This window comes from Clarias gariepinus, chromosome 15 (genome assembly GCF_024256425.1).
Source record: "Clarias gariepinus isolate MV-2021 ecotype Netherlands chromosome 15, CGAR_prim_01v2, whole genome shotgun sequence".
In the NCBI taxonomy this organism is placed as follows: domain Eukaryota; kingdom Metazoa; phylum Chordata; class Actinopteri; order Siluriformes; family Clariidae; genus Clarias; species Clarias gariepinus.
In genome coordinates this window covers 13,274,365-13,297,628 of record NC_071114.1, presented here as the reverse complement: position 1 = coordinate 13,297,628, position 23,264 = coordinate 13,274,365, and the positions used below count along the sequence as shown (strand labels likewise).

At 37.1% G+C, this 23,264-nt stretch overlaps 1 protein-coding gene across 1 annotated transcript in view; it reads left to right on the top strand.

Moving 5' to 3' along the window:
• LOC128542703 (guanine nucleotide-binding protein G(q) subunit alpha-like) overlaps positions 1-22,283 on the top strand; it is a 31,514-nt gene extending 9,231 nt beyond the window's left edge. The window contains exons 2-7 of the mRNA XM_053512664.1: positions 10,311-10,495; positions 12,948-13,102; positions 13,566-13,694; positions 16,189-16,318; positions 16,584-16,737; positions 18,241-22,283. Coding sequence (XP_053368639.1) covers positions 10,311-10,495; positions 12,948-13,102; positions 13,566-13,694; positions 16,189-16,318; positions 16,584-16,737; positions 18,241-18,431 — 944 coding nt within the window. The 3' untranslated portion in view covers positions 18,432-22,283. The remainder of the gene's footprint in view (positions 1-10,310; positions 10,496-12,947; positions 13,103-13,565; positions 13,695-16,188; positions 16,319-16,583; positions 16,738-18,240) is intronic.
• Positions 22,284-23,264: the final 981 nt, after the last annotated feature.

Below are 23,264 nucleotides of genomic sequence, written 5' to 3'. Positions count from 1 at the left end.
GATGGCTTATAGCAGTGGAGATGAGCTAGAGGCAGACAGCTGAGCAGAATGTAAAATGAGATAAAGCCATACTAAAGCTTTCTGTTGGTACAGAATACAAAAAAATTGTATTTGTAGATCTGGAATTGTCTCGTATACTGGTCAGGAAGTGTATTCAGGTATACTTGGCGAGAGTTTATTAATCTAGCAAAATTTGTACGTTGTCTGTGTAATAGTGTACAGGAAAAACACACCAACATGCACGTGTTACAGAGCATTTGTTAGGACAAACGCAAAACTCTAGTAGAGGATCAGTCATCTAAGAAGTTTCAGGTGTTTTTCCAGAAGCAGCAAACTTTCATTTGAATCTGTATATTTCCAGAACAATTCTTCTCTCAGATGTTCTTTGTATTAGTTTGCATAACATTGATTTCAGGAGTACTCGAACACTTAACAATTGTGACTCGAGGACTACTTTATATAATCACACTCCAGCATCCATGTTTTTGTAGTTGGAGATGCTTTGAAGTGATTTTTCCATGCTACCCCTGTGTGGTTTTCCTTTTTTCCAAAAGCAGCAAAACAAACAAAAAAAAAAAAAGGTCTTTGGTAGTTTGTGATCTTATGTGATTACTGAGCTCATCTGTCATGAGTGGTGTGTGTGTGGAAACAGCAAGGTTATATATGAGGTGTTTGGACTTGGTAACATTAGTCTCTGAATGATGGCACTTTAATGGATCATCACGGAGCGCTTTGTCAGCGTGGCCATGTTGTCAGTTTGACTTACCGAGGGCCCTGGAGCTGTTTTTATACTGCTATGACGGAGCTTTAAAAATTTTCAATATACACGTTTGTGTTTGTTCCTTCAGATTTTTCAGTCATCTGCCTGTTAAGAACAATTGCATCCGGTTTCATCTGAATGTAATGAGTTTATAGCTCAGGCTGCCAGTTGTGTGTTTGGTTCAAGTTCATGTTTGCTTTGCTGTTTTATTCTCTTGTTCTCACACTGTGTATTTTGCGTGCGCGCACACTCTTGTGCAGTGAGAGAGGCTAGGCTGTGAGAATGAAGCTGAGCTGTGTGCGCGTGAGAGGGAGAAAGTGTGTTGGCGTCTTCCACAGCCGCTCCCCATATCAGCCCACACTACTGCTGCACATATGAATGCACACTGTTGCTGTGTCACATGATGCTCATGAAGTAAGAAAGAGCACTGAGGATCGGTTTTACGCGCCCTAAATTATGTAGTTATTCAACTGGCTGTCTGTCAGTTAGCATGGTGATAGCAACAGTGGTATATTTTTGATTGATTCATTGTTTTATGGAGAAATATGAAGGGTTTGTATATTGCATACTGCATCTGCTGCCTTTGGGTGGTGGCGGCGTGGCATGTGGTGGTGTAGTGATTAGCACAGTGGCCTCGCATCTCCGAGGTCGAGGTTCAGTTATTACAGAGGGTTTGGGGTCTTATGTGCATGGTCTTTGCAAGATTGCAAAGACATGCAAAGTAGGCTAATTGGTATTTCCAAATTCCCTTAAGCTTTTGTCTGCGCTCCCTGTGATGGATTTGTGCCCTGAGAGCTCCAGTCTTCCTGCGACCTTGTACAGGATAAGCAGTATAGAGGGTGAATGAGTGCACTGCTTCTAATACCTGTTAGTGTATCAACTCTGACAATGCCTTAAAATTTAGTGGTACTTTAAGGATTACAGTCCTTGCCCAATTCATCTAATGATTAATAATCTCATGTTGAGATAAGGTCTGTGGTTGTGGATGACCATCTTCCTTCAAGTTCCTAAATCCTAGACATTAATAGTCTTCCAGGCAATCTTAACATGAGCTTAGCCCTCAGTGTGACGTTGCATCGTCGTCAAACAGATTCATCTCCCGCACTGCTACAGCCTTTTTATCCTTTTTTTCCCCTTTCTTTCTTTCTTTCTTTCTTTCTTTCTTCACAGAGCCCATTGTTGCAGTACAGTCACTACACTTGAACATGCACAAAAAAAAGCTTTAAATGCGCACATACACACGTGGTCACCATGTTTCAGTAAACAGTACACTCGCACACGGATGTTGACTATACAAGTGACGTATGTGGACTGAGAACGTGCATGGGAAACGATTACCCACAATCCCACGGCACGAGAGGGAGGGAACATTGAGCTGGGTGGTATGACCAAAAATTTATATCGCGGTATTTTTCAAAATTATATCACGGTATGTCACCCCCCCCCCCCCCATGCATGATTAGGTGTACAAGTTAGGGATTGCTGTTTGTCTAAAGTAATTTTGACTTGGTAAAACATATCTGGGATCCAGTACTTTAATCATCTCCTTGAAGCCAGCCAACTTTCTTAACCGTATTAAGCGGTACCACGTCTTTAGCTAAGTGGAAAGTAATAGCGTTGGTAATGTCGTTCCACCGTTTTCTTTTCTTGTCGTAGGCAGTCCCCTGAGTAAACGCGTCTTTGAGTGACGTCTGAGTCGCGTTTTGTGTTGCAGTGCCAACTTTATCGTTACCTGCAGATGTGGAAGAGGATGCAGATCTTAGTTTCATGCATTCTTCATATTTAAGGACATGTTTGTGGCGGAGGTGGTGAAGCAAATTGCTTGTTGCCTCCTGCAGCTAGAATTTTAGCCCGACAACATTTACATATGATGGTTGTTTGATCAACTTCAGATTTTTTAAAGCCGAAGTATTTTCACATAACCGACATGGCTCCTCTTTTCGGAAGAAGTTTCTCTTTGTCTGTGACATTTTCTTCGTCCATGCTGTTCACCGCGCACTAGTTTATCAAGTTACAATTTATTTTTAAAAACTTACTCGCAGTCCAATGTTTCCCTGTGTATGAATATGAAGATGGCGTTTTCAAATGCAGTTTGGAGCCTCCCATCCACATGGTGTCACGGAAAAGGAAACTTTTTTACCAAAAATGTTTTAGCAAGAGCTGATGTCAGTGTTACTCCGAGCATTTCAGCCGTCACGTGCCCCAAATCCCTTCCCCCATGATGTGCTTGTAAGTTAATTTAAGTCCATTTTATTTTATTGTTACCCCCCTATGTGAAGGCGTCAGAATTTGATTCACTGCTCCAGCACTAGGGCAGGGCAATATGGCCAAAAATATTTATCACGATATATATTTGAAAATTTTCGATAACGATATAACTGACAATATGATTGACACGAGACAAAATAAAAAAAATGCGCGTTTTACCCATATTCTATTGCGATATTTCATTTTCTTATCATTGCCTAACATTGTACCGGTATTACTGTGAAAGGTATAATATGGCCCATCCAGCACTACACAACACTGCAAACAGAGATTTTTCTCTTTAACACAGTGCCAGTATATTGTATAGATGTTATTGATTTAATAAATGTGTGTATATTGATTGATCTAAGGTAAAAAATTGTGTATACAATAGAACTCATTTAAATGTTGAAGTCTCTGCTGTGTTTATTTTTGACATCAATGAAGAATGAGCTCAGGAATTGCAAGTTGCAACCTCAAGCTGAACACATGTGCTTGCTTAAACATGTTCTAGCACTGTTTCATATGACTAGAAGAGCCCCAGTGGATCGAAATTAATGTGCTGGAATGTTCCCACTTACTTGGCCGGGAGACGGCTTCATTACTTGTGCAAAAACAGTAGCACCACCATTTATAGCAAATGGTGCAAAACATTTTTTTTTTATTATATTGCTAGCAACAGCGTTTTTTTTTTTTTTTTAAGTTTAGATTTTTTTTTTTTTTAGATTTCATGTGATTTTTATTGCATAAATTAGAATGAATAAAAATGTCAAATGTCCATATAATAAGGAAACAAAATTTAAGGCAATAAGTTTTTCTCAATTTTTATTTTTGCTCAAATTTTGTTATTTAATAACCTAAAGTCATTAAAAGTAAAAAACACTTTAGCTTGTACAGTTCTGAATGCCTGCTTTTCACAACATAAGCTAAACACCATAGGGCATGATATAAGAGTGAAGTGTATTCATACCAACATTTTCACAGTAGCTGAAAGGTGCGTTTGTAAGGTTCTGTTAGCACCTTATGCAAATTATCACAAGAGGGATAGCGGCAGAATTTGGTTGCTAGTGGTGTGTGACAAATTTGTGTAGGATTTTCAGCAGGTGTGATAATGTAAAAATAATCTTTAAAAAAATATTATTCAAGTTGTGAAGATTTTTATATATAATTATATATTAAACTGATTTCCGATCACTTGTACAAATTTAAGTAAAATGGATAATATTGATATTTACATTTACATTTACATTTAGGCATTTGGCAGACGCTCTTATCCAGAGCGACTTACATTTTTATCTCATTACACATCTGAGCAGTTGAGGGTTAAGGGCCTTGCTCAAGGGCCCAACAGTGGCAACTTGGTGGTTGTGGGGTTTGAACCTGGGATCTTCCGAACCGTAGTCCAATGCCTTAACCACTGAGCTACCCCTGGCTGATATTGTGATTACCATTATCATGTCATATCAGCCAGCCCTTATATACACATGCAAACTGAGTCCGCGTCATGCTCGTTCAAGCGAAAGACTACCTGGTGATTAGAAACCTCGAATGTGGCCAATTTAAAATCCTAGGAGTGCATCCTAAAATAAAAATATCGCTGTGTATTGTGCCTAATAAGTTAAAAGTTAAATGATTGCTTGGCTCTTATCATTATTTATCAATCAGTCAGGGTAATAGGAATACGAACAGAACTTAAATCTGACTTTACAGTGCTTGTCAAGCCAGCTGTTGGCAACGTTTATATTATTCACCACATATTTCGACCACAGAATGATAAGCTGTCTGTATATTTGCATGCAGTTTAATGCCATGCAAACTCTTTCATCATGATTTACCTTTTGAAACCAGTTGTATGCCTAAGATGAGCCTACATCCTACACAGAGGCATGGATCATATATGGTACATAAATGCTATGTTTGCACATTTTGCGATTGCATTAGGATGTTGCTGTAGGAAGGTCCCTAATAACAGTCGACAAAAAAAATCAATGGTTCAAAACGACTAGTTAAAAAAAACCCTTTTATTTAATAAATAGGAAAGCATTAGTATTCCCATACAAAACGTGTAGCTTTGTGTGTTTGATATCCCGTCTAACCTAGATATGGGGGTTGTGGTCTTCAGTATTCCTAGGTTACGTGACAAGAACTTTATACATCATTGAACATGATTGTGAAAAATGAATTGCATGTTTATTGATGAGCAGTGAGGTGAGCATTCAGAGAGACTGAGTGAGTGCACTGAAGCATGCATACTTTGTCTTCTAGCTCACTGAAATAATGTAATGTTCCATGATCTAAAGGAGGAAAAAGTCATATATTGAGTCATAGCTCGTCTGCAACAAACTTCATTTCATTCATTTGCTCATGGAAACCGAGCATGAGGCAAGATCTCAGCAAAGGTTTTTTAAATTGAGTATATCTTGGAAACAAGTACTGAAAGTTTCAATGACTTCCATCTCTGTTATGTGGGCACAAAAATGAATGAGTTTTTTTAACTGCTGCTGGCAGCTAAAATTTATTAATAGTTTTTATTGCTGTGTAAAGAAATAAATAAATAAAGGCGAATATGTATTTAAAAAAAAAATCAGTGCTTCTACTTCTGGTGAAATTTGGACCAAACTCCATCCACCATTTAAATTATGCGCTACTGTTATTTGCACAGCTACTCTGTGATGCTGTTACTAGAATGGTTTGTTGCTTTATTGATATTGTAGATTGCCATTTTATTGTGTTGTACTAAAAATAAGAGTTTTGACTGAACAGAGACCGAAATATGCTTGGCTTTTGGGTGCTCATACAAGTCCATTACAAGGCAAGGAATGTCAAGAATGCTCATAAAATCAGAACAGGGCTGCACACACAGAGTGTCTTATTACATGACTGGTATCTTGCCATGTATCTGATTTTCCTTCCAGCAGGCCCCACAATTAAATTCTTATGCCATTTTGCTTCATGTTCTTGCAATCCATTCATAGTCAGAATCTCAGCTGCCCAGTGAACCAATGAAAATGCACTGGCAGGGTTTTTGTAATGTCAGTCACATTGTTGTCCCAGGCAACAAGATGCCTGGCTGCCAGAGTGAGAGTAGGCAAAGTACAGGGAGACCAAAATAAATGATTAGCTTTTCCATGGGGGGCCCACAGTTGTCTGAAACAGCTGTGGGCTGGCCTAATAGGTGATATTAAGCAGCTATCCTAAGCTTAGGCACTCTACCTTTTGAATGTGTTCTAAGAAGTGACAATATCGTCATATAATTCGTATTAAAACATGTACATGTGACATTTTATTCAGGTTTTACGGAAAGTCAAATGGCTAGACATCCCCAGTTTTAAACATTTTTCTTTCACATTGATCTGTGACACTTTCCCCCTTTTAACCTTGACTAAAATAACTGTAATCCATTCATCTAAAATTAAGGTTTATTTTCTCTGTGCCACTGTTTCCTAAGCATTTGATCCATTTTTAGCCTTTTAGTTGCATTAGATTGATTTGAAAAAAAAAAACACTGAGCAGAGCGCAGCAACACCGTGCTTCATCGCATATTTATATTTAGGTATAATGTTCATGCACCAGTGCTCTAACAAGTAACAAAAATTGTTTTTTTCCTTTTTTTCTAAACGTACTTGTTTGTGGACAATCCTTATTTGGGGGATGTGCTGTACCACTGTTGGCCTACTCTTTGAAATCCAGTTTAGTGTGCACTAAATGCTTTAAATGGTTACCATGGCGACCATGGTTGCACAGGGACTGTGTGACAGTAAGCATAGCCCAGTTTCTCTCTCTCACATTGCTGAGGAAAAAGGAAAGTCTGCTGAAGAGATTAGAATAACTTCTGCTATAAAGTACATGTGCCTTTTTATTTATTTATTTATTTATTTATTTTTATACATCTTTCAAGATGCTTTGTACTGGTCACGACTCTCATAGAGAAATGTAGCCCAGCCTACATTGCATGACCTGTTCAGAAGGAAAGTCATCAGCATTAAAAAAAAAAATTTCTTCAAACACAAAGATTCAGGGACTGTTCACTTTGTCAGTACACCTGACAAAGTAAATTTTTTGCAAGTTCGAGTCAATTACTCAAAGGAGTTTTATTGTGCAAGTATGTTGCTAGACTTTATTGCACAAGATCACACTGATGGATTGTTACTAGAGAAAGCACTGCAGTGCACATTATACAGGGTGCAGGCTTATTCCTGTTTAATGTCTGAATCTATACACTGTGTACACTATACAATAGGTCACTATTTGCTTATGCCTCATCGAAAGCATAAAAACTACTCGTAACATTCAGTTCAATCACTATATGGCAAATAAAACCTTTGCTATGCAGACTAACATTTATGGGAGTGTTTAAATGTGTCTTATAAAATTGTATTTTGATGCTACGTTTAGTCACATCCATCATTCCATCACATTAAAGGTTTATTTGAATGAGGAGTGTTTCAGGGATAGATATAAAAGACCAGGGCTTTTTACCTAATAGCTAATTAGTTTTTATTAACATCCAATGACTGTATTTTTAACACATGAAATCACCATTGAAAAATATGTAGATGTAGCCAGGTTTAGTCTTTAGTGAACATATTTTGATCAAAATAGCCAAAAAAAGTAGCCTTGCACCTTCAGGGTCCGGGTTCGATTCCCAGCTAGGCTCGATTTCTGTCTCCTTGTGCATGGGGTTTGCATGTTCGCTCTGTTTCCTTCCACAATCCAAAGACATGCAGACAGATTAGGTTAATTGGTGTTCCCAAATTGCCCGTAGTGTGAGTGAGTGTGTGTGTGCCCTGCAATAGATTGGCACCCTGTCCTTTTGTGATATGCTCCAGGCCCCCTCGCGACCCTGAATACAGGATAAAGTGGTAATGACGATGAGTGAGTACTCAACCTAATGAGATGCATAATTTATGCTTCATTTTTTAATTGATGCATTCTAAGTATAATTTTCTCCACTAGAAAAGTCTGGTTTTTTTTTTCTTTTTTTTAAAACTTTAATTGTTTAAAAAACAATTAGTGTTGCTTAAAAAACTGTAGTAATATTAAAAGGTCTGCAAAATACACAAATGTTTGTGTGGTCAAGAGTCTTTTAGTAATCTTATTGATCTTAATAATCATCATCATGAAAAAACAACAACTTTATGGCTACATATGATAAATTTATTTAGTTCAGTCAAATCTATTTATAAAAGCAAAAAAAAAAAAAAACCTCAATGTTGGCTTTCTAATAATTTGGTTACCCAAACTATCAGTAGAGTATAAACAAAATCCATCTAAATCTTTCTGTAAGGTGAACTTACCCAGCACTTTACAACATGAAACTCTGCAATTAATACACTTGGTCTGAAACATACAAGCTGTTTTGGCTTAACTCTGTGCAGATTGGAGGAACTAGATCAGGGATTACTCGTTCCCATGTACTTTTTGTTCTGCAGGAACTTTTCCAGATATGCTGGATTGAGTATTTCAGAAAATTATGCACTCCTGTTTGCATTCTATTTTTCACACTTTAAAATCTTTCAAAACAATGGAGATGTTCCGATACCATTTTCCGATACCGATTCCGATACTTGGGCTTAGGGTATCGGCCGATACCGAGTACTGATCCGATACCTGGGTGTTTATCTGTATATATAGCTGTGTTAAAGTTGCAGCTTGACATAATACATGTCGCTGTTTTACTGGCTGGTTGATCAAGCCTGAAATACTGCCAAACAGCGGACATACTTCTTGCACGTTTGTACTTCTTCACTGTCGTAAACAGTGGTTGCTTGTGGCAACACGACACAACTTCCTGTGTTTGCATTCTGAGCAGCGAAGAAGAATTGATTTCCGCGTTAGGCAAAGCTAGCGGGCATAACTAGGTTATGTTTAGGAAAATGTTATCGGATCGGTACGTAGACTCAAATACTTTGTGAATAGTAGAGTTTTAAATTGGTTTCAACTCTGAGTGCAAATTTGTCTGAATACCCACCCCCCAAAAATAGTAGCAAATACTATGGGAAACCCTGACTCGTGTCGTCCAAGAACAGCAATCTGCATTGGACGCACGCTTGCTGAAATTGGAAAGCTGCAGATTTAAAAAACAAACAAACATGTTGTTCATTGTTCTCTTCTGACGTCGCCATCAGCAAGGGACTGCCGCTCACTGGATGTTTTATTTTATTTATAATGTATTTGAGTTAAACCATTTTCTGTTAGAGTCTAGAGACGATTATCCTTGAAGTAGTTTGATTAAGCGACACTTATGAGGTAGCTTAATAATCTTGATGGCAATAAAGAATAAAAACTAGCAGTTTAATTGTGGAAGGCTAATAATTCAGATAAGTCACAAAAAACGATAACACATTTGGTCCCATCTGTTTGCTTATTGTATTTACTCCATCTATATTTACTCTATACCCAGGTCATCAAGTTAACATGCCATTTCAGCAGGAAATTAATGTAGTTTGACCTAAGTAGTGGATGATAAGGACTAGATATTGACTGTGATGACTTCATAGATTGTTGGATTTCTCACTCGCAGTCACCACATGGCTCTATAAATGAGTAAGGTTATGCAACCTAGCTGTTTAATGGGTTTCCCTGATCAGCTTTCTGCCAGCTGTGTGTGTGTGTGTGTGTGAGAGAGAGAGAGGGAGAGAGAGAGAGATGGTGAGGTCAGCATGGCGTGCAGCTTGACAACCTGTTTTTTCTCCTTTTATTTTAGTCGTCCCATTTATCACAACAGTAGTTCGACTTGCTTCCACTGAAATGTGGAACGTACGGTCTTAAAGGACCTCTGACATTTTGCAATGTGAGTTTTTTTTTTTTTATTTTTTTTTTTTTTTTTTACATGTACCATTCAAAGTCATTTAGTGTTGTCAGGTTATAGTGAAGATTTCTTGAAGAGGCGGGTAATTTTATGTCAGACCAAATGTCTTTAGACTGGATATAAAATTAGTAATCAGAAAATAATAGTTTAGAGTTTCAGTCTTATGTAGTGTAGTAAAAATAAAAATATTTATATGAAATACACTATACACTATGTAGTGTCATAAAAATATTTATAGGAAATAATTACAAAAAGAAAAAAACTGCGGTGCAAAATACCACTCACTAATAATATTCTGCTATTGGCTTGGCACAATAAACGTTTATATATATATATATATATATATATATATATATATATATATATATATATATATATATATATATATAAATATATTTATTATTTCTTTATAATGGTACGATTTGCATATACTTTTGCATGTGTTATGTTTTCTACCTTACTTATGTGTGTGTTTTTGTTTTCCCCCTCCAGGCACAGGTGAGAGTGGCAAGAGCACCTTCATCAAACAGATGCGCATCATTCATGGCTCGGGCTACACCGACGAGGACAAGCGCAGTTACACCAAGCTCGTCTACCAAAATATATTCACCTCCATGCAGGCAATGATCCGTGCCATGGACCACCTCAAGATCCTGTACAAGTACGAGCAGAATAAGGTGCGGGCTTTGATCATACTATCCCATAGACCTGTTGTTAAAAAAAAAAAAAAAAAGACAAATGTGACTAGTGGGAAATGATGTAAATCAATAAAACAATTATGGACATCTATTACAGTGAGTTTATCACAGGGCGTTGTTCTTCACCCATGAGCAAAGCACTATAGCACACCCTCAAGTGGCATGTATCTTATTAAATGGTGAGAAAACAATCATTTAGATTTTTATTTAGTTAATTTTAAAAAATAAAATTATCGATAATATTTTCAATAATTCCACCATGTAATGTAATTTGCTAGTGTTAAGCATTAGCTGGTAAAGTTGATGGTCAAGGTTTAGGGCATGTAAAGAACAATGGCTAAATTAGTATTAAGTCTAGTACATTAATTGAGAATTCAATTAAGTGATAATAACTCAGATTAGTGTATATTGAAGCTTTGAGAATGGCTGATTTATCTCTATAAACTCTAGTTTTTGACTTTCTTTTTAATCAATATAACTTGGTCATGGGCAATTAAAAGAAATTTGTTACCTGGAATAAAAATTTTATTAGTACTACTTAGTTAGTGGAAATGGGAAAATAGTCAAACTGAGTAAGATCATCAGTTATAATCAAGTGAAATGAAATGCTCAACACTACCCAATCATATGGTTAGACCATAAAAATGGTAAGTATGATTTAACACACCACAGTCAACAAAACTAGTGTCTAAATCTTGGTATGCAGTCTGTTTTGTGTAATTGTTGGAGCCAACAATTATGATCACAATTTAGATAATTTAATTGTACAGCCATAAACCCTAGGCTTTAGAAGCAAATGTCCTCTGATATGGCCATAAAAGAGCCCAAATTGGATTAAATCTGAATGTTCAATCATGTCTCAATGACTGTAGAGTTACTGTAATGTGACTTTGCTGCTGTTAAAGCAGTGCCAGTGTTCATAATAATTTCAAATATTCTCTGTGGAGAAAACCGTTAATCCGTACCCTTACCCGGGGTTATCACCAGAATCGGAAACGGACAATCGTTTGAGTCGATTTTCTTCTGTAGGACATTGTCCATTTTAAAAATTAAATTGGAAGTGGAAGTAGGCCTGGGCGATATAACGATATGTATCGCGATAGACACATGATCGATATCAATAAAAAATGTGTTCGATTAAACGTTCAATAATTTTTATTTTTTGTTGGAAGAAAACAGAGGTCGCGAAGCTAGTTTCGTTGCTGTCATGCGCACTCGCTCCGTGACCGGCACTAGGACTCTGAAGTAGTACGGTCACGATTCAGGAAGCATAAAAGGAGACAAGATGGCGCTTCACATCGCTCAGTCTGCCCATGCCGTTTCCGACGCTTCGCCGGATCTTATGAGAGTACTCACAATTTTGGGTCCAATTCCTAATTGAGTGCGAGTTGCTAGAATGCGGGATTGTGTAAACTCTTGCTCTCGGTGTGTGAAAGTTCTTACAATAACTCTCGTGGTTATCCTGCCTGTTTGAGCTATTTCCGCGTTTCGGTTTACCGTCTACACTACAAGAGCAGACAAAGCACTCTATGCGCGTGCAATATCTTCCCAGCTCGCTGATGTAGTTGTTCCTCTACTACATCAGACGTTCATAATAATAACAGAAAAAAAAACGCATGCCATAGTTTTGTCCTTTGTGGCAGTAGCCAGTTTTGGTGTAACAAGTTTTACATTTTGCTGCCAATTATAAAATGTAATCTGTGTATTAAGAGGCTACATCCCATTAGGCTGATCTGATGTGTGTTGGTCTGCCTGACCCCTTTTTTTTTTTTTTTTTTTTTAATTATAATTTTAAGTTACTCTGCCTTATTTGGGAAAGATGGTCTACAGTAGCTTTAAGTTCTAATTTTCTAAAATAAACACTTGGTGGTTCTTCAAGATCTTGACTGTAGCCTATTTCTACAGTTCTTTTTTCAATATAGTTAATTTAGTGTTAGTTTCATTTCTACAAATGATGCAAACTCTGCTAGATTGTAGATAAGATTCCCATTCCCCTGCCATTCTGTGATCGGCAATCGGCAAATCATGATCCTGATGATTGGCCCTAAGAATGCTGATCGGAGCATCTCTACCTGTGAAGCATTTCTTACATTTTCTTTCATTTTGCACCTTAAATGTTAAGAGATAATTGTTAACATTGTGATAATTGTTTACATTGTGACTTTAGACTTATGTTTACATTTTAATTATTTTCCATGGTTATTGACATTCCTGTCTTAATAACTGAGGGGACTATGATCAGAGGAAGGTTAAGTTTAAAATAAAAATGTTTAAATGTAATATTTTTCTCCTGCTCCCTATTTTAAATGGGTCATAAAAAATATCAATAATTATCGATATCGACCGATATAAAACACTGATATCGTGATAGTTTTTAGCCATATCGCCCAGCCCTAAATGGAAGTCACCTATATTTGCTGTTCATCCACAGGCCAACGCTCTCCTGGTGAGGGAGGTAGATGTGGAGAAAGTGTGCTCTTTTGACCAGCCGTACATCAACGCAATAAAGATGCTGTGGGCCGACCCAGGGATTCAGGAGTCCTACGATCGCAGGAGAGAGTATCAGCTGTCTGACTCCACAAAATAGTGAGTGTACCCATGTTGACCAGAAACCATTGTTTCTTTTCTGTAATTTGTTTTGTCTTGTGTATTATGGTTTATATATATATATATATATATATATATATATATATATATATATATATGTATATGTATATATATATATATATATATATATATATATATATATATATATATAAAATGTCTTGTAGTCTCTGCTAATACTACTGGCTCATGGTGTAATGCCCCAGAATAAAATATTTCATTATTTTGTAATAACTAGATTTTATAAAGGTCAGTGGGACGCTATCAGAGCTCTGGATAATTGAGATATGGTGAAGACCAGATGAAGGCTGGAGGATATCTGCTCCTATTCCAGATTTGTTGTTGTTCAGAAGGCCTGCTTCACTCACAGATTAAGGATTTGATTATCTGCTCTCATGTTTCAATTTCCTTTTTTCTTCTTTTTTTTTTTTTTTTTTAAATCTAGCTATCTAAGTGATCTGGATCGTATCGCAGACTCATCCTATCTACCAACCCAACAAGATGTCCTTAGGGTCCGTGTTCCAACTACAGGCATCATTGAATACCCTTTTGACTTGCAAAGCATAATTTTCAGGTACAACTATTCTTGTTGTTTTTTGGGGAAAATTTTTATTATGCAGGTTAATCTTTTGGTTACGATTATATTTGTTTGCTTTTATTTGCTTTTTATATCTGAGGTCTCGTATCTAAGAAATTATTTTAAGATAATTTGACATTTATATGAACATTCTGATATTTTGATATATTTCCAAATATTATACTACTAACTATTAAAGTGGAATGACCCACCTGGTCTAAATCCAATAGGAATCCATTTTTACAGCCATCCCGAACAGAAAAGCATCTCAGCATGTATCTATTATACCCTTCCTGGCAACTCAAACCAATTTTCCTTCTTCCTGTATTTATCAACAGGGTGTTTCTACCCACAGAATTTTGCCAACTTAATGTTACGTTTATGCCTGTGTACAGTCTAGAGATTGTTCTGTGAAATTCCCAGGAGAATCAGCAGTTTCTAAAATAATTGGACTACCCTGTCTTTTACCACATCCATGATCAAAATTACATAGATCACATTTTTTTCTTCAGTCCTATGTTTGGTGGTAGTACTCGAAGCTCTTGACCTGTATTTGCAGGATTTTCCTTTCCCCACATGGTTGAAGATTTGAATGGGTAGATGATTGCATGAAGGTTTTGTTCCATTGAACTTAAACAGGTAGGGTCAGGTGCCAGTGTCTATTCAAAAAGCTTTATTTAAAATAAGTTGTACAAACCTACCTTTCAAGTATAGTATTTTGCAATGTTGGCATGATCCTAACCGGAACCAAGAACCATTGGAATGTGGAGTATGACTCACTCGCCGGCAGGCTATGAAATGCGGCAGAGCAGGATTTGCCACTAATGCAATACCATTGCTAAGTTACCAGGATCACTACAGCATTACAGCATTTGACAAAGCCGTCGCCTAAGCTTGGTCATGCAGAGGTGTTCTGTTAAGAACTGTAGCTTTGTGATGGGTACAGCAGCCCTCTGCACACACTTATCCTCCTGCTATTAGAGGAAGGGGAGAGAGATGGAGAGAGAGGATGCCGTTGAACAGGAGTCATTACGAAAGCAAGCAGATCGACAGGAAGCCAGTGTGTTGAGCCCACCTACGCAGACCAGCGACAGAAATAGCTCGGCTCCCAAAGAGGTTGGACTCGAGAGGTTCCTTCTCATCTCGCTATGCTCACAGAATGAACGTTCTTTACTGCAGCAGTCCTTAAGATACATGGTAGAAAACATTGATGCTTTCCCCAATCTAGGCAAAAACTGGATATTTAATTTTAACATTGTTTAGAATTCTAAATGTACGTAGGGTATTTTCTTTATACTAGCTTTTGATTTAAAAACAAAGCCCGTTTCGAACCCTGTAATGGTTATACCGTATTATGCCAAAATGCCTCAGAGATGCAGGTAGTTTAGAAGCAGATGAAATTGTCGGTCTCCCACAGCTTCATCTACTTGGGAGCACTTATATTTGTAAGTAGGTCAGACGGTCATCCTAGCTGCTGGGAAGGAGGTTGGTTGACATGATGGAGCTTTAATTTTAGGCTAATGCTCCTAGAGGAGTCATTTATCAGCCTGTGTATGCCTTCTCACCAGGGAGACGGTGGAAAGATGGAGGGGTGGTTTTAACAAAAAAAAAAAAAAACTTCTTTGGCACTGTTTTAATTTGCTGGATTTTCTTTAAATTGGATGAGAAATTGGGGGCTGTTTGGGTTTGGTTCAAAATGTAGATAATTAAAGCAAATTTGGCTTTACTGTTCGATTATAGCCATAGGTGTTTGGAGGCCTTCATGGTTACCATCTCTCCTGTATCCTTCATCCTTTCTCCCATCCACTGTTCATTCATTACTCCCAAGGTTTGTTCACGCTCTTGCTTGGCTCTTTCTTGGCTCATATCATGCACCCAGATTGGCAGGTTTTTCAAGGTCCTTCCTTCCAGCATGATGTACTTTTTTTTCCGTGTACTGGCTGCTGCCAGAATAGCAGAATGTCACATCCAGGCCTGCAGCAACTAATACACAAAATCCATAAAATTTAGTGAACATAGATGGCAATAAATTTCATCATCTCTCTCTCTCTCTCTCTCTCTCTCTATATATATATATATATATATATATATATATATATATATATATATATATATATATATATATATATATATCTAGAGAGAGAGAGATAGATATGAATTTATTTTTCAGTGAAGTATCCTTGCTTTGCATCAACACAATGAAAAATGTGACCTGCTAATATCTCTAGTGAAATGGATATAGTATTGCGTTGATGTAATAGGCAGCAAATATTGACCTATATTTTGTATTATCAAGCTTTTAAATAAGTAAGAGTCCCTTGGTCAACTAGTCAGGAAGTAGGGTAATGAAAGTAAAATTTGTGAATATGTAGATTCTCTGGAAATTTTCCTGATCAAACCTCAGGTGCAATTTGTAAGGTGCCATTGTCTGCCATCATATCCTATTCTCCTTCACCTTGTCCTTTTTTTTTCTTTTTTAAAACCATTTCAGGATGGTGGATGTGGGGGGCCAGCGTTCAGAACGCAGGAAGTGGATTCACTGCTTTGAGAATGTGACCTCCATCATGTTCCTTGTTGCCCTGAGCGAGTATGACCAGGTCCTGGTGGAGTCAGACAATGAGGTACACGCAAAAAAAAAATAATCTCAGTGATGTGAATTAGCTTAACTTGTCTGTGTAAAACACATATTCTTAAAAAAAAAAAATTCTTTAACAAATTAACAACCCTGTTTCGTATGTGTTCCTTTGAGGGATTTTTAATTATCATTTGGTGTGTTAAATAACTTCCAGTAAACCTTAACTCCTAGTGGTGAACCCTTTATTGGAAAATGCTTTTTAACTTTATTTATTTATTTATTTATTTATTTATTTGAATCTGCCACTCCAGAACCGAATGGAGGAGAGCAAAGCCCTTTTCCGGACAATAATCACCTACCCCTGGTTCCAGAACTCCTCTGTCATTCTGTTCCTCAATAAAAAGGACCTGCTGGAGGAAAAGATCATGTATTCTCACCTGGTTGACTACTTCCCAGAGTTTGATGGTAAATTCTCTTTCTCTCCCCCTTTGAATTTAATAATTTGAGTTGAAAAAGGAGACACTAAGTGGTAAAGATGTGTATTACAACTTATCAACCCACATAATTCAAGTGTTTAAAGGTCTGTGTGTGATTTAAGCCCAATCCCAATTCTACCCCTTACCCCTACACTTAGCCCTACCCCTCCGTTTGGCGCGTGCACGTGAAGGGGTAGGTGTGTCTCATTTCTCTTTTGGTTGGAAGTGGAAGGGCCAGATAGCCCTTCAAATGAAGATTTTTCGGGACCTCACTTTAAACGAAGGGCTAAGCGAAATTTTCAACATGGCTGTCAGTCGAGCAAGCAGACCCATAAATGTAACTAATTTTTGCCATTAATAAGGATTTTTATGACAAGTTTTCATTATATGTATATTACCTTTAGTCTTGTTTGTGTTTATGGTGATCTGTAAAGAAATGTTTTCAAAAAAAACGCTAAAATTTGCTAGCGGATAGCACAGATTGCACGATATTACAAAAATATATTTTTATGTCATATACACTTTACTGCATGCTACAAACAAATATGAAAGTTCAGTAGCATGGCAGTTTGCCGAGCATTTGATAACGCATTGTTTTGCTTACGTATGTATGTGTACATGTAAATTAACGGATACGTATTATGACGTACAACAGTGTTGTAGTGATGTCGCATTTCTTAGGGGAAATATTTTAACCCTTTCCCTTTCCACTTTATTTAAAGGGACAAGGGGAAGGGGCGAGGGGTAGGGAAAGGGGTAGAAAATAGAATTGGGATTGGGCTTAAGTGTTCTAAATGTATTTATGGACTAGAGGGCCAACTGATCATTTACTGATTAATAATTGCACCTGTATAAAAAATACTCAATAGCCAACATTGGAACTTGATGTTAGATTAATATTTCTACTAGTAACTTTATTGTAAATAAAGGCCATAGAACACAAATTAACGAGACATTGCTACCCAGAACTAAATAAAACAATTGTATTTTTGGCGAAGTAGCTAACGGTAAACAATGATTATGTAAGAGATTTTATGGAAAAGGCAATCTTAAGAACAGTTGAAGGATTCAATCTTTTTATTTCCTTTTGTAATACAAGGATGTGCAAAGATTCTGTATTTTATGTTCAATTACAATTTCCATCAGCGACTTGTATGCTTTTTAAAAGGACAATTAATACTGACTCCATTAAAAACATCAAATTTTTTATATAATGTTCCAGCTAATTAGGCAAGATGTATGAATACAGCGAACATCTAATGAGCCTTTCGGTGACTATTACAATATAATATGGTGTTTAATATAAAATGTATTGCGGTCTTTTCCTAAATGATAAGCCGTTATTACTCAGAGCTGAATAATTGCTGATAATTGCAGGATGTTGGCCTTAACCTCTGGTTTTATGATGTATCTTGTTTGATATTTCTGTAAGTCAGCATTTAATAAAAAAAAATAAAAAATAAAAAAATGACCAACCTGGTCTGTCTTCCAGGTCCACAGAGAGATGCCCAGGCAGGACGAGAGTTCATTCTGAAGATGTTTGTGGAGCTGAACCCTGACAGTGACAAGATCATCTACTCTCACTTCACTTGCGCCACGGACACCGAGAATATCCGCTTCGTTTTTGCCGCCGTCAAAGACACCATTCTGCAGCTGAACCTCAAAGAGTACAACCTGGTGTGAGGGAGGGAGGGAGAGGAGGAGTGAGAAAGAGGGACACCTGCAGCCCAGGCACAACAGTTTTTAATGTATCCCACATACATCCACGCTCATAACATAATCAAGATTTAGACTGACACAGCTCTGCTCTTTTTCAGGCACAGATATTTGTTTGTTGTTTTTCCTTCTTATTATTATTATTACTCGACCAGGTTTTCGTTTTTGTTTAATTTCTGACGGCGTTATCAGTTGCTGCAGGCAGTGTCTTGCCTTATCCCATCAGCTGATAACTCCACTGCTTGTCCCTCCTGATTGCCTCTCAAATGAGAGAGTTAGGGCACTTAGTCTGCGTGTGGTGGTGCTCAAAAGGGGCAGCAGAGTTGCTCCAGATGAGTAAGAATTGATGTAAGACCTTAGTAGAGGAGAACCTGTCCTTGATCTGTATGGAGGTCTAACTGGTAGCTCAATGTGAAATGCCGAGCTCTTGACACGGCAACGTTCTAGCAGGGCATTGAGTGCAGGTTTTTTTTTTTTTTTTTTTCTGTGTGCCTCACCAAGGCTGAACCTCACCTTACATATTTGAATGTAACTTGGTTTGATTAACATCTAACCAGTTGTTAAGACATTTCTTGCAGAACGGCAGAGACCGTGTGGATTTGATTTTTTTTTTTTTTGTATATTAGGAGTAATTTAAACATTTCACACAGCCCTACTGCTGTAGCAAACAAAAGGTTAGTGGTGAGTTATGTGAAAATAGATTCCTTCCAAATGAATGGGCTAGATCAGTGCGTGTCGATACCTTGCCATGATTTCATATGTAGATTTAGAGGTCCTCTGTAAACAAAACAGCATAACTCGCAGTGGGTTTCCTTCTCCGTCTGTACCGTTTAACAAATTATTATTCAGCTACGTTGAAGTTGATTTGTTTGCTACGTTTTTGCCAGTATTGGTTGCCTACTTGGTACAGTTTGAAGGGATTTAAAAAGAAATAATCTACAACGATGTATTTAGAAGTTTGCAAAACTAAATTGTATTTTCTGTATGTTTACATGCATTGTTACGAATCATTAGTTTCAGTATAACCCAGGTGTTATTTTGCCACATAGTATCTTTTATTTCAACAATGTGATATGGTAACTAAATACTGTTGTTATGGAGTGCATCATGCTTACTTCATGGTAAAATCCAAGATCATTTCAATAGGTGATGTTTGTGTGACAACAGTTTGGTTTGAAGTAGACTCTAAAAGCAGTACGATTCCGTAGTGTTCAAACTGCTGGTTCCATGAAGAATGTTTCTTTGGCCGACATTGTTCTACTACACAAGCGTGCTGTACAAACGTGAAATCAATCTTTTCTATTTATGTAATTTATGGACCAGATATATAAATAATGTTAATAGGACTTGTTTCCCCTCAAATGATTGTTTGAAATGAAAGGGGAGGAGTCCATACTGCTGTAAAATCTATAGGCTATTGATATACTTTTCTTTCAGTATTTTGTACATGCTTGTCACTTTTTTTTTTTTTGTAAGATTGGTAAAGTTGAATTGCCATTTCAAAGATATGCTTTATGCAAATAGGAAATCCTTAGTCAGCTGTCAGTTGTAGCCTTAGAGGTTTACGATCGGTATCAGTTTTAGTACCATTTCCTAGTTGTTGCTTGTCAACTCTAGGTGTCATACCTGTTGTGGTAAGGAGCTGATTAAGTTGATTTTTTTTTTCTTTGCCATGTAATTCAGGTGAGTTTTCATACTTTCATTATAAGGGCTAATTATGGGTGACATTGACGGGATGCAAGAGCGCTATTGAGTCTGAAACAGCAATAGGTGCAATGAAGCGAGTAGCTGAATCGGGGTGACGGTGTGTTCATGTGTGGATGATGGGATGATTATCGCGACTGCAGATTTAGCGTTTAAAATGTGCCAGGGGTACATCTGAGAAATCATATGTTCGACTACATGCATTGGAAAGCTTTGGGTAATTCTAGACTTGAGAGAAAAGTTATTTCATTATTCCCCTCCTGTCCCCCTCTGCTTCATGTGCTGTGGTGTGATGTAGGATGAATTGTGGGATTAGTGTAGGATGTGTTCAAGTTGCATAGAGGAGCATGCTACACCATTAGATTTTTCACAAGCATCTGGCATATTTATGCAATTTTTTTTTGGTTTGGTACAACAATAAAACTCTGATCTCTGCATCATGCTCGGGCCCTGTTAGGACGAACATTTTCCCCCCTTTTGTTTTCCCCAGTGGTGGCACCTTTCTTTGATAATTATATAGTGGAGATGTATGTGCCATTACCAAAACATCTTGCTTTGTATTATATTCCCTATCATCTGTGATGTACATGTTTTTTTTTATATTTGTTACCAAAACAAAGGTTGTGCAGTTTGAGAACAGCATCAGTGCAATTTATTTTATTTTTTTTTTTGGTGCCACAAATCACACGATGCTTTTTTTTTAAAATAATTATTATTATTTCACCTGTATTACAGAATACTTCAGTCTTTCAGTTTTGCACTGCACATGCTGTTCTTTGAGTATTTATAGATTGTAAACCCTGTCTACGTTTGACTTGCATTTAGACCTAAAAGGCTAACGATGACCATGTTCATCGAATACTTTAACATCACATGGGTGGGTGATGGAATCAGGTGCCAGGCCACTGCTGCTGTATTTTTATTTTTAACTTCCATAAAATGTGCGGTTTATGATAAGATTAAACTTTTAGCTCACTCAAACTCTATCAGTTGTACTTCTTACGTGTATGGGCATTTTGTGCCAACATAACGGTAATATCAAGACCCACCATATTTAGCCATGCATCTCTGATTATATGAAATGTACTTGTACTTGTTTATATCGATATGAACGCTAAGGTTTGACTGCATTATATGGAAGCTGCATACACTAGATCCTGTCATTTCTCACTAACAGGAAACACTACAGATATTCTTGTAGGTCATGTATTGCAAAAACAGATTTTCTATCACATGTAAGCATTATTCTTTCATAATTGTCCAAAGGGCAGCAGGGACATTTGGTCCATCTGCCGAGTTTTCGATGTTGAGTTGTTTCTCCTTGGGTCAGTGCAACAAACCTGCTTAGCACTAATGGCTGCCGTTTCTGTTTGGTCAAGCACATTCCTGGTACTTGGAGATGTGAACACTAATTAACGGAATGGATGCTTTTGCTTGAGGTCCATACTGAAGTGACGGATACAGGAAATATGAAGCTAACTTTTTTTTTTTTTCCTATTTCAAATAATTTACCTGTACGTAGGACCACTTATTAGAAATGACTTTATGTTGTTGTTGCTTTTTTGATAACAGGTTAAAAAAATGAAGCGGTGTATAAAATTGAAGTAATTTGTTTGTTTGTTCGATTAGCTTTTTTTTTTTTTTTTTTTTAAGCATACCAAATGTAAATGATGTACTATAATGTGTGCCAATCCCCTTTCTTTGTAGAGCCAGACTTTTAACAAGTGCCAATATTGTGTAAAACCATAAAAAAAAGGACTTGGTCAATGTATTTTATGGTCCTGTTTTTGAAACAAACACCAAGTATGTGATTAAGTTAAACAGATAAAGGACACTTCTATTGCATATTTAAGGTGAAAGACGCTAAACTTCTTTTAACTGAAATTCCATCTTAAATGCATGTGTGTCTGATTTGCTGGGGTTTGGTGGGTGAGGAAACATGGGGGGCCTAATTCTTGCTCATTTACAGTGTTTTAGCCATATTTCTCTTTTCTATGGTTCATTTCAGCCACTGTTGCCTGAAGCTCATTCAAACATGGAAACAATTTTCATAACCTTCTCCTTAAAAGAAAAAAAACCTATCTGTTTTAAATTGGAATAAACTTTGTTCCTATATTTGGTGTGCTTTGTCTACTTTTTTTTTTTTTTTTTTACTTGGTCTTAATTCCTCAGATATATAATGTGCAATATATATGTGACAGACCATACTGCACTTTTAAGTTTCACTTGGAAAATAAACAGAAATTACCACTAGGTGTTTGTGCATTGTGCCCTGCAGTGGATTGGCATCCCATTAGAGGTGTGTACCCACTTTGTGCCCTGTGTTCCTGGTATGGACTCTGGATCTTTCCCAGCCCTGACCAGGGTGAAGAGCTTAAAAGGCTAACATTAGCTGTGTCGGAAACAACAACTACAATAATATTTGCAGTTTTTAAAAACTTGGTCTTTTAAAAATAAAGCTTGGTGTGTTGCATATTATTTATCACTGAATGCATAACCGACTGCCAGTGAATAGACTCCACAACACGGGATAAGTGGTGTCGATGATGGATGTATGAAAGATGTCAGTGGTGCTAGCCCTGTGCTTAAATATCTGTATTACATTGGTGCCAATTCGAAATCAGTTCACCAAACGTTAAGTACTGTAGATAAACTTTTAGGAAGTGGTTTTGGAGCCCTGTGAGACTTTTTGCCTTTCCAGCTTACATATCGGGGCCTGTATTTACAATGTTTCTTAGAATTCACTCAGAGAGCGCCTATCTTAACCCAAAAAGTCTCAGTTGAGAGTATTAGACTAAAAGTGATTTAGGAAACTTCTGAGAGGAATTCTAAGTAAGGAAAGTACAAAAACCTTTATCTTAGTGAGGAGGTGTGGTTGATCCCGTTGCTAGGGATGATGCAGCAATTCAAGGACTGTGATTGGTTGATTTTTTATTTATTTTTTTTTTGAATTTGCAAAGGTTTTAAAATGCGATCCTTGTGAAAATAGAATATATGATATAAGAACAGACAGTGAAATCAAAATGTTTGTACACTGTATAATGAAATTGCATAATCATGACTACAGGCTACTTTATGCAAAGTTTTTGTTATAGG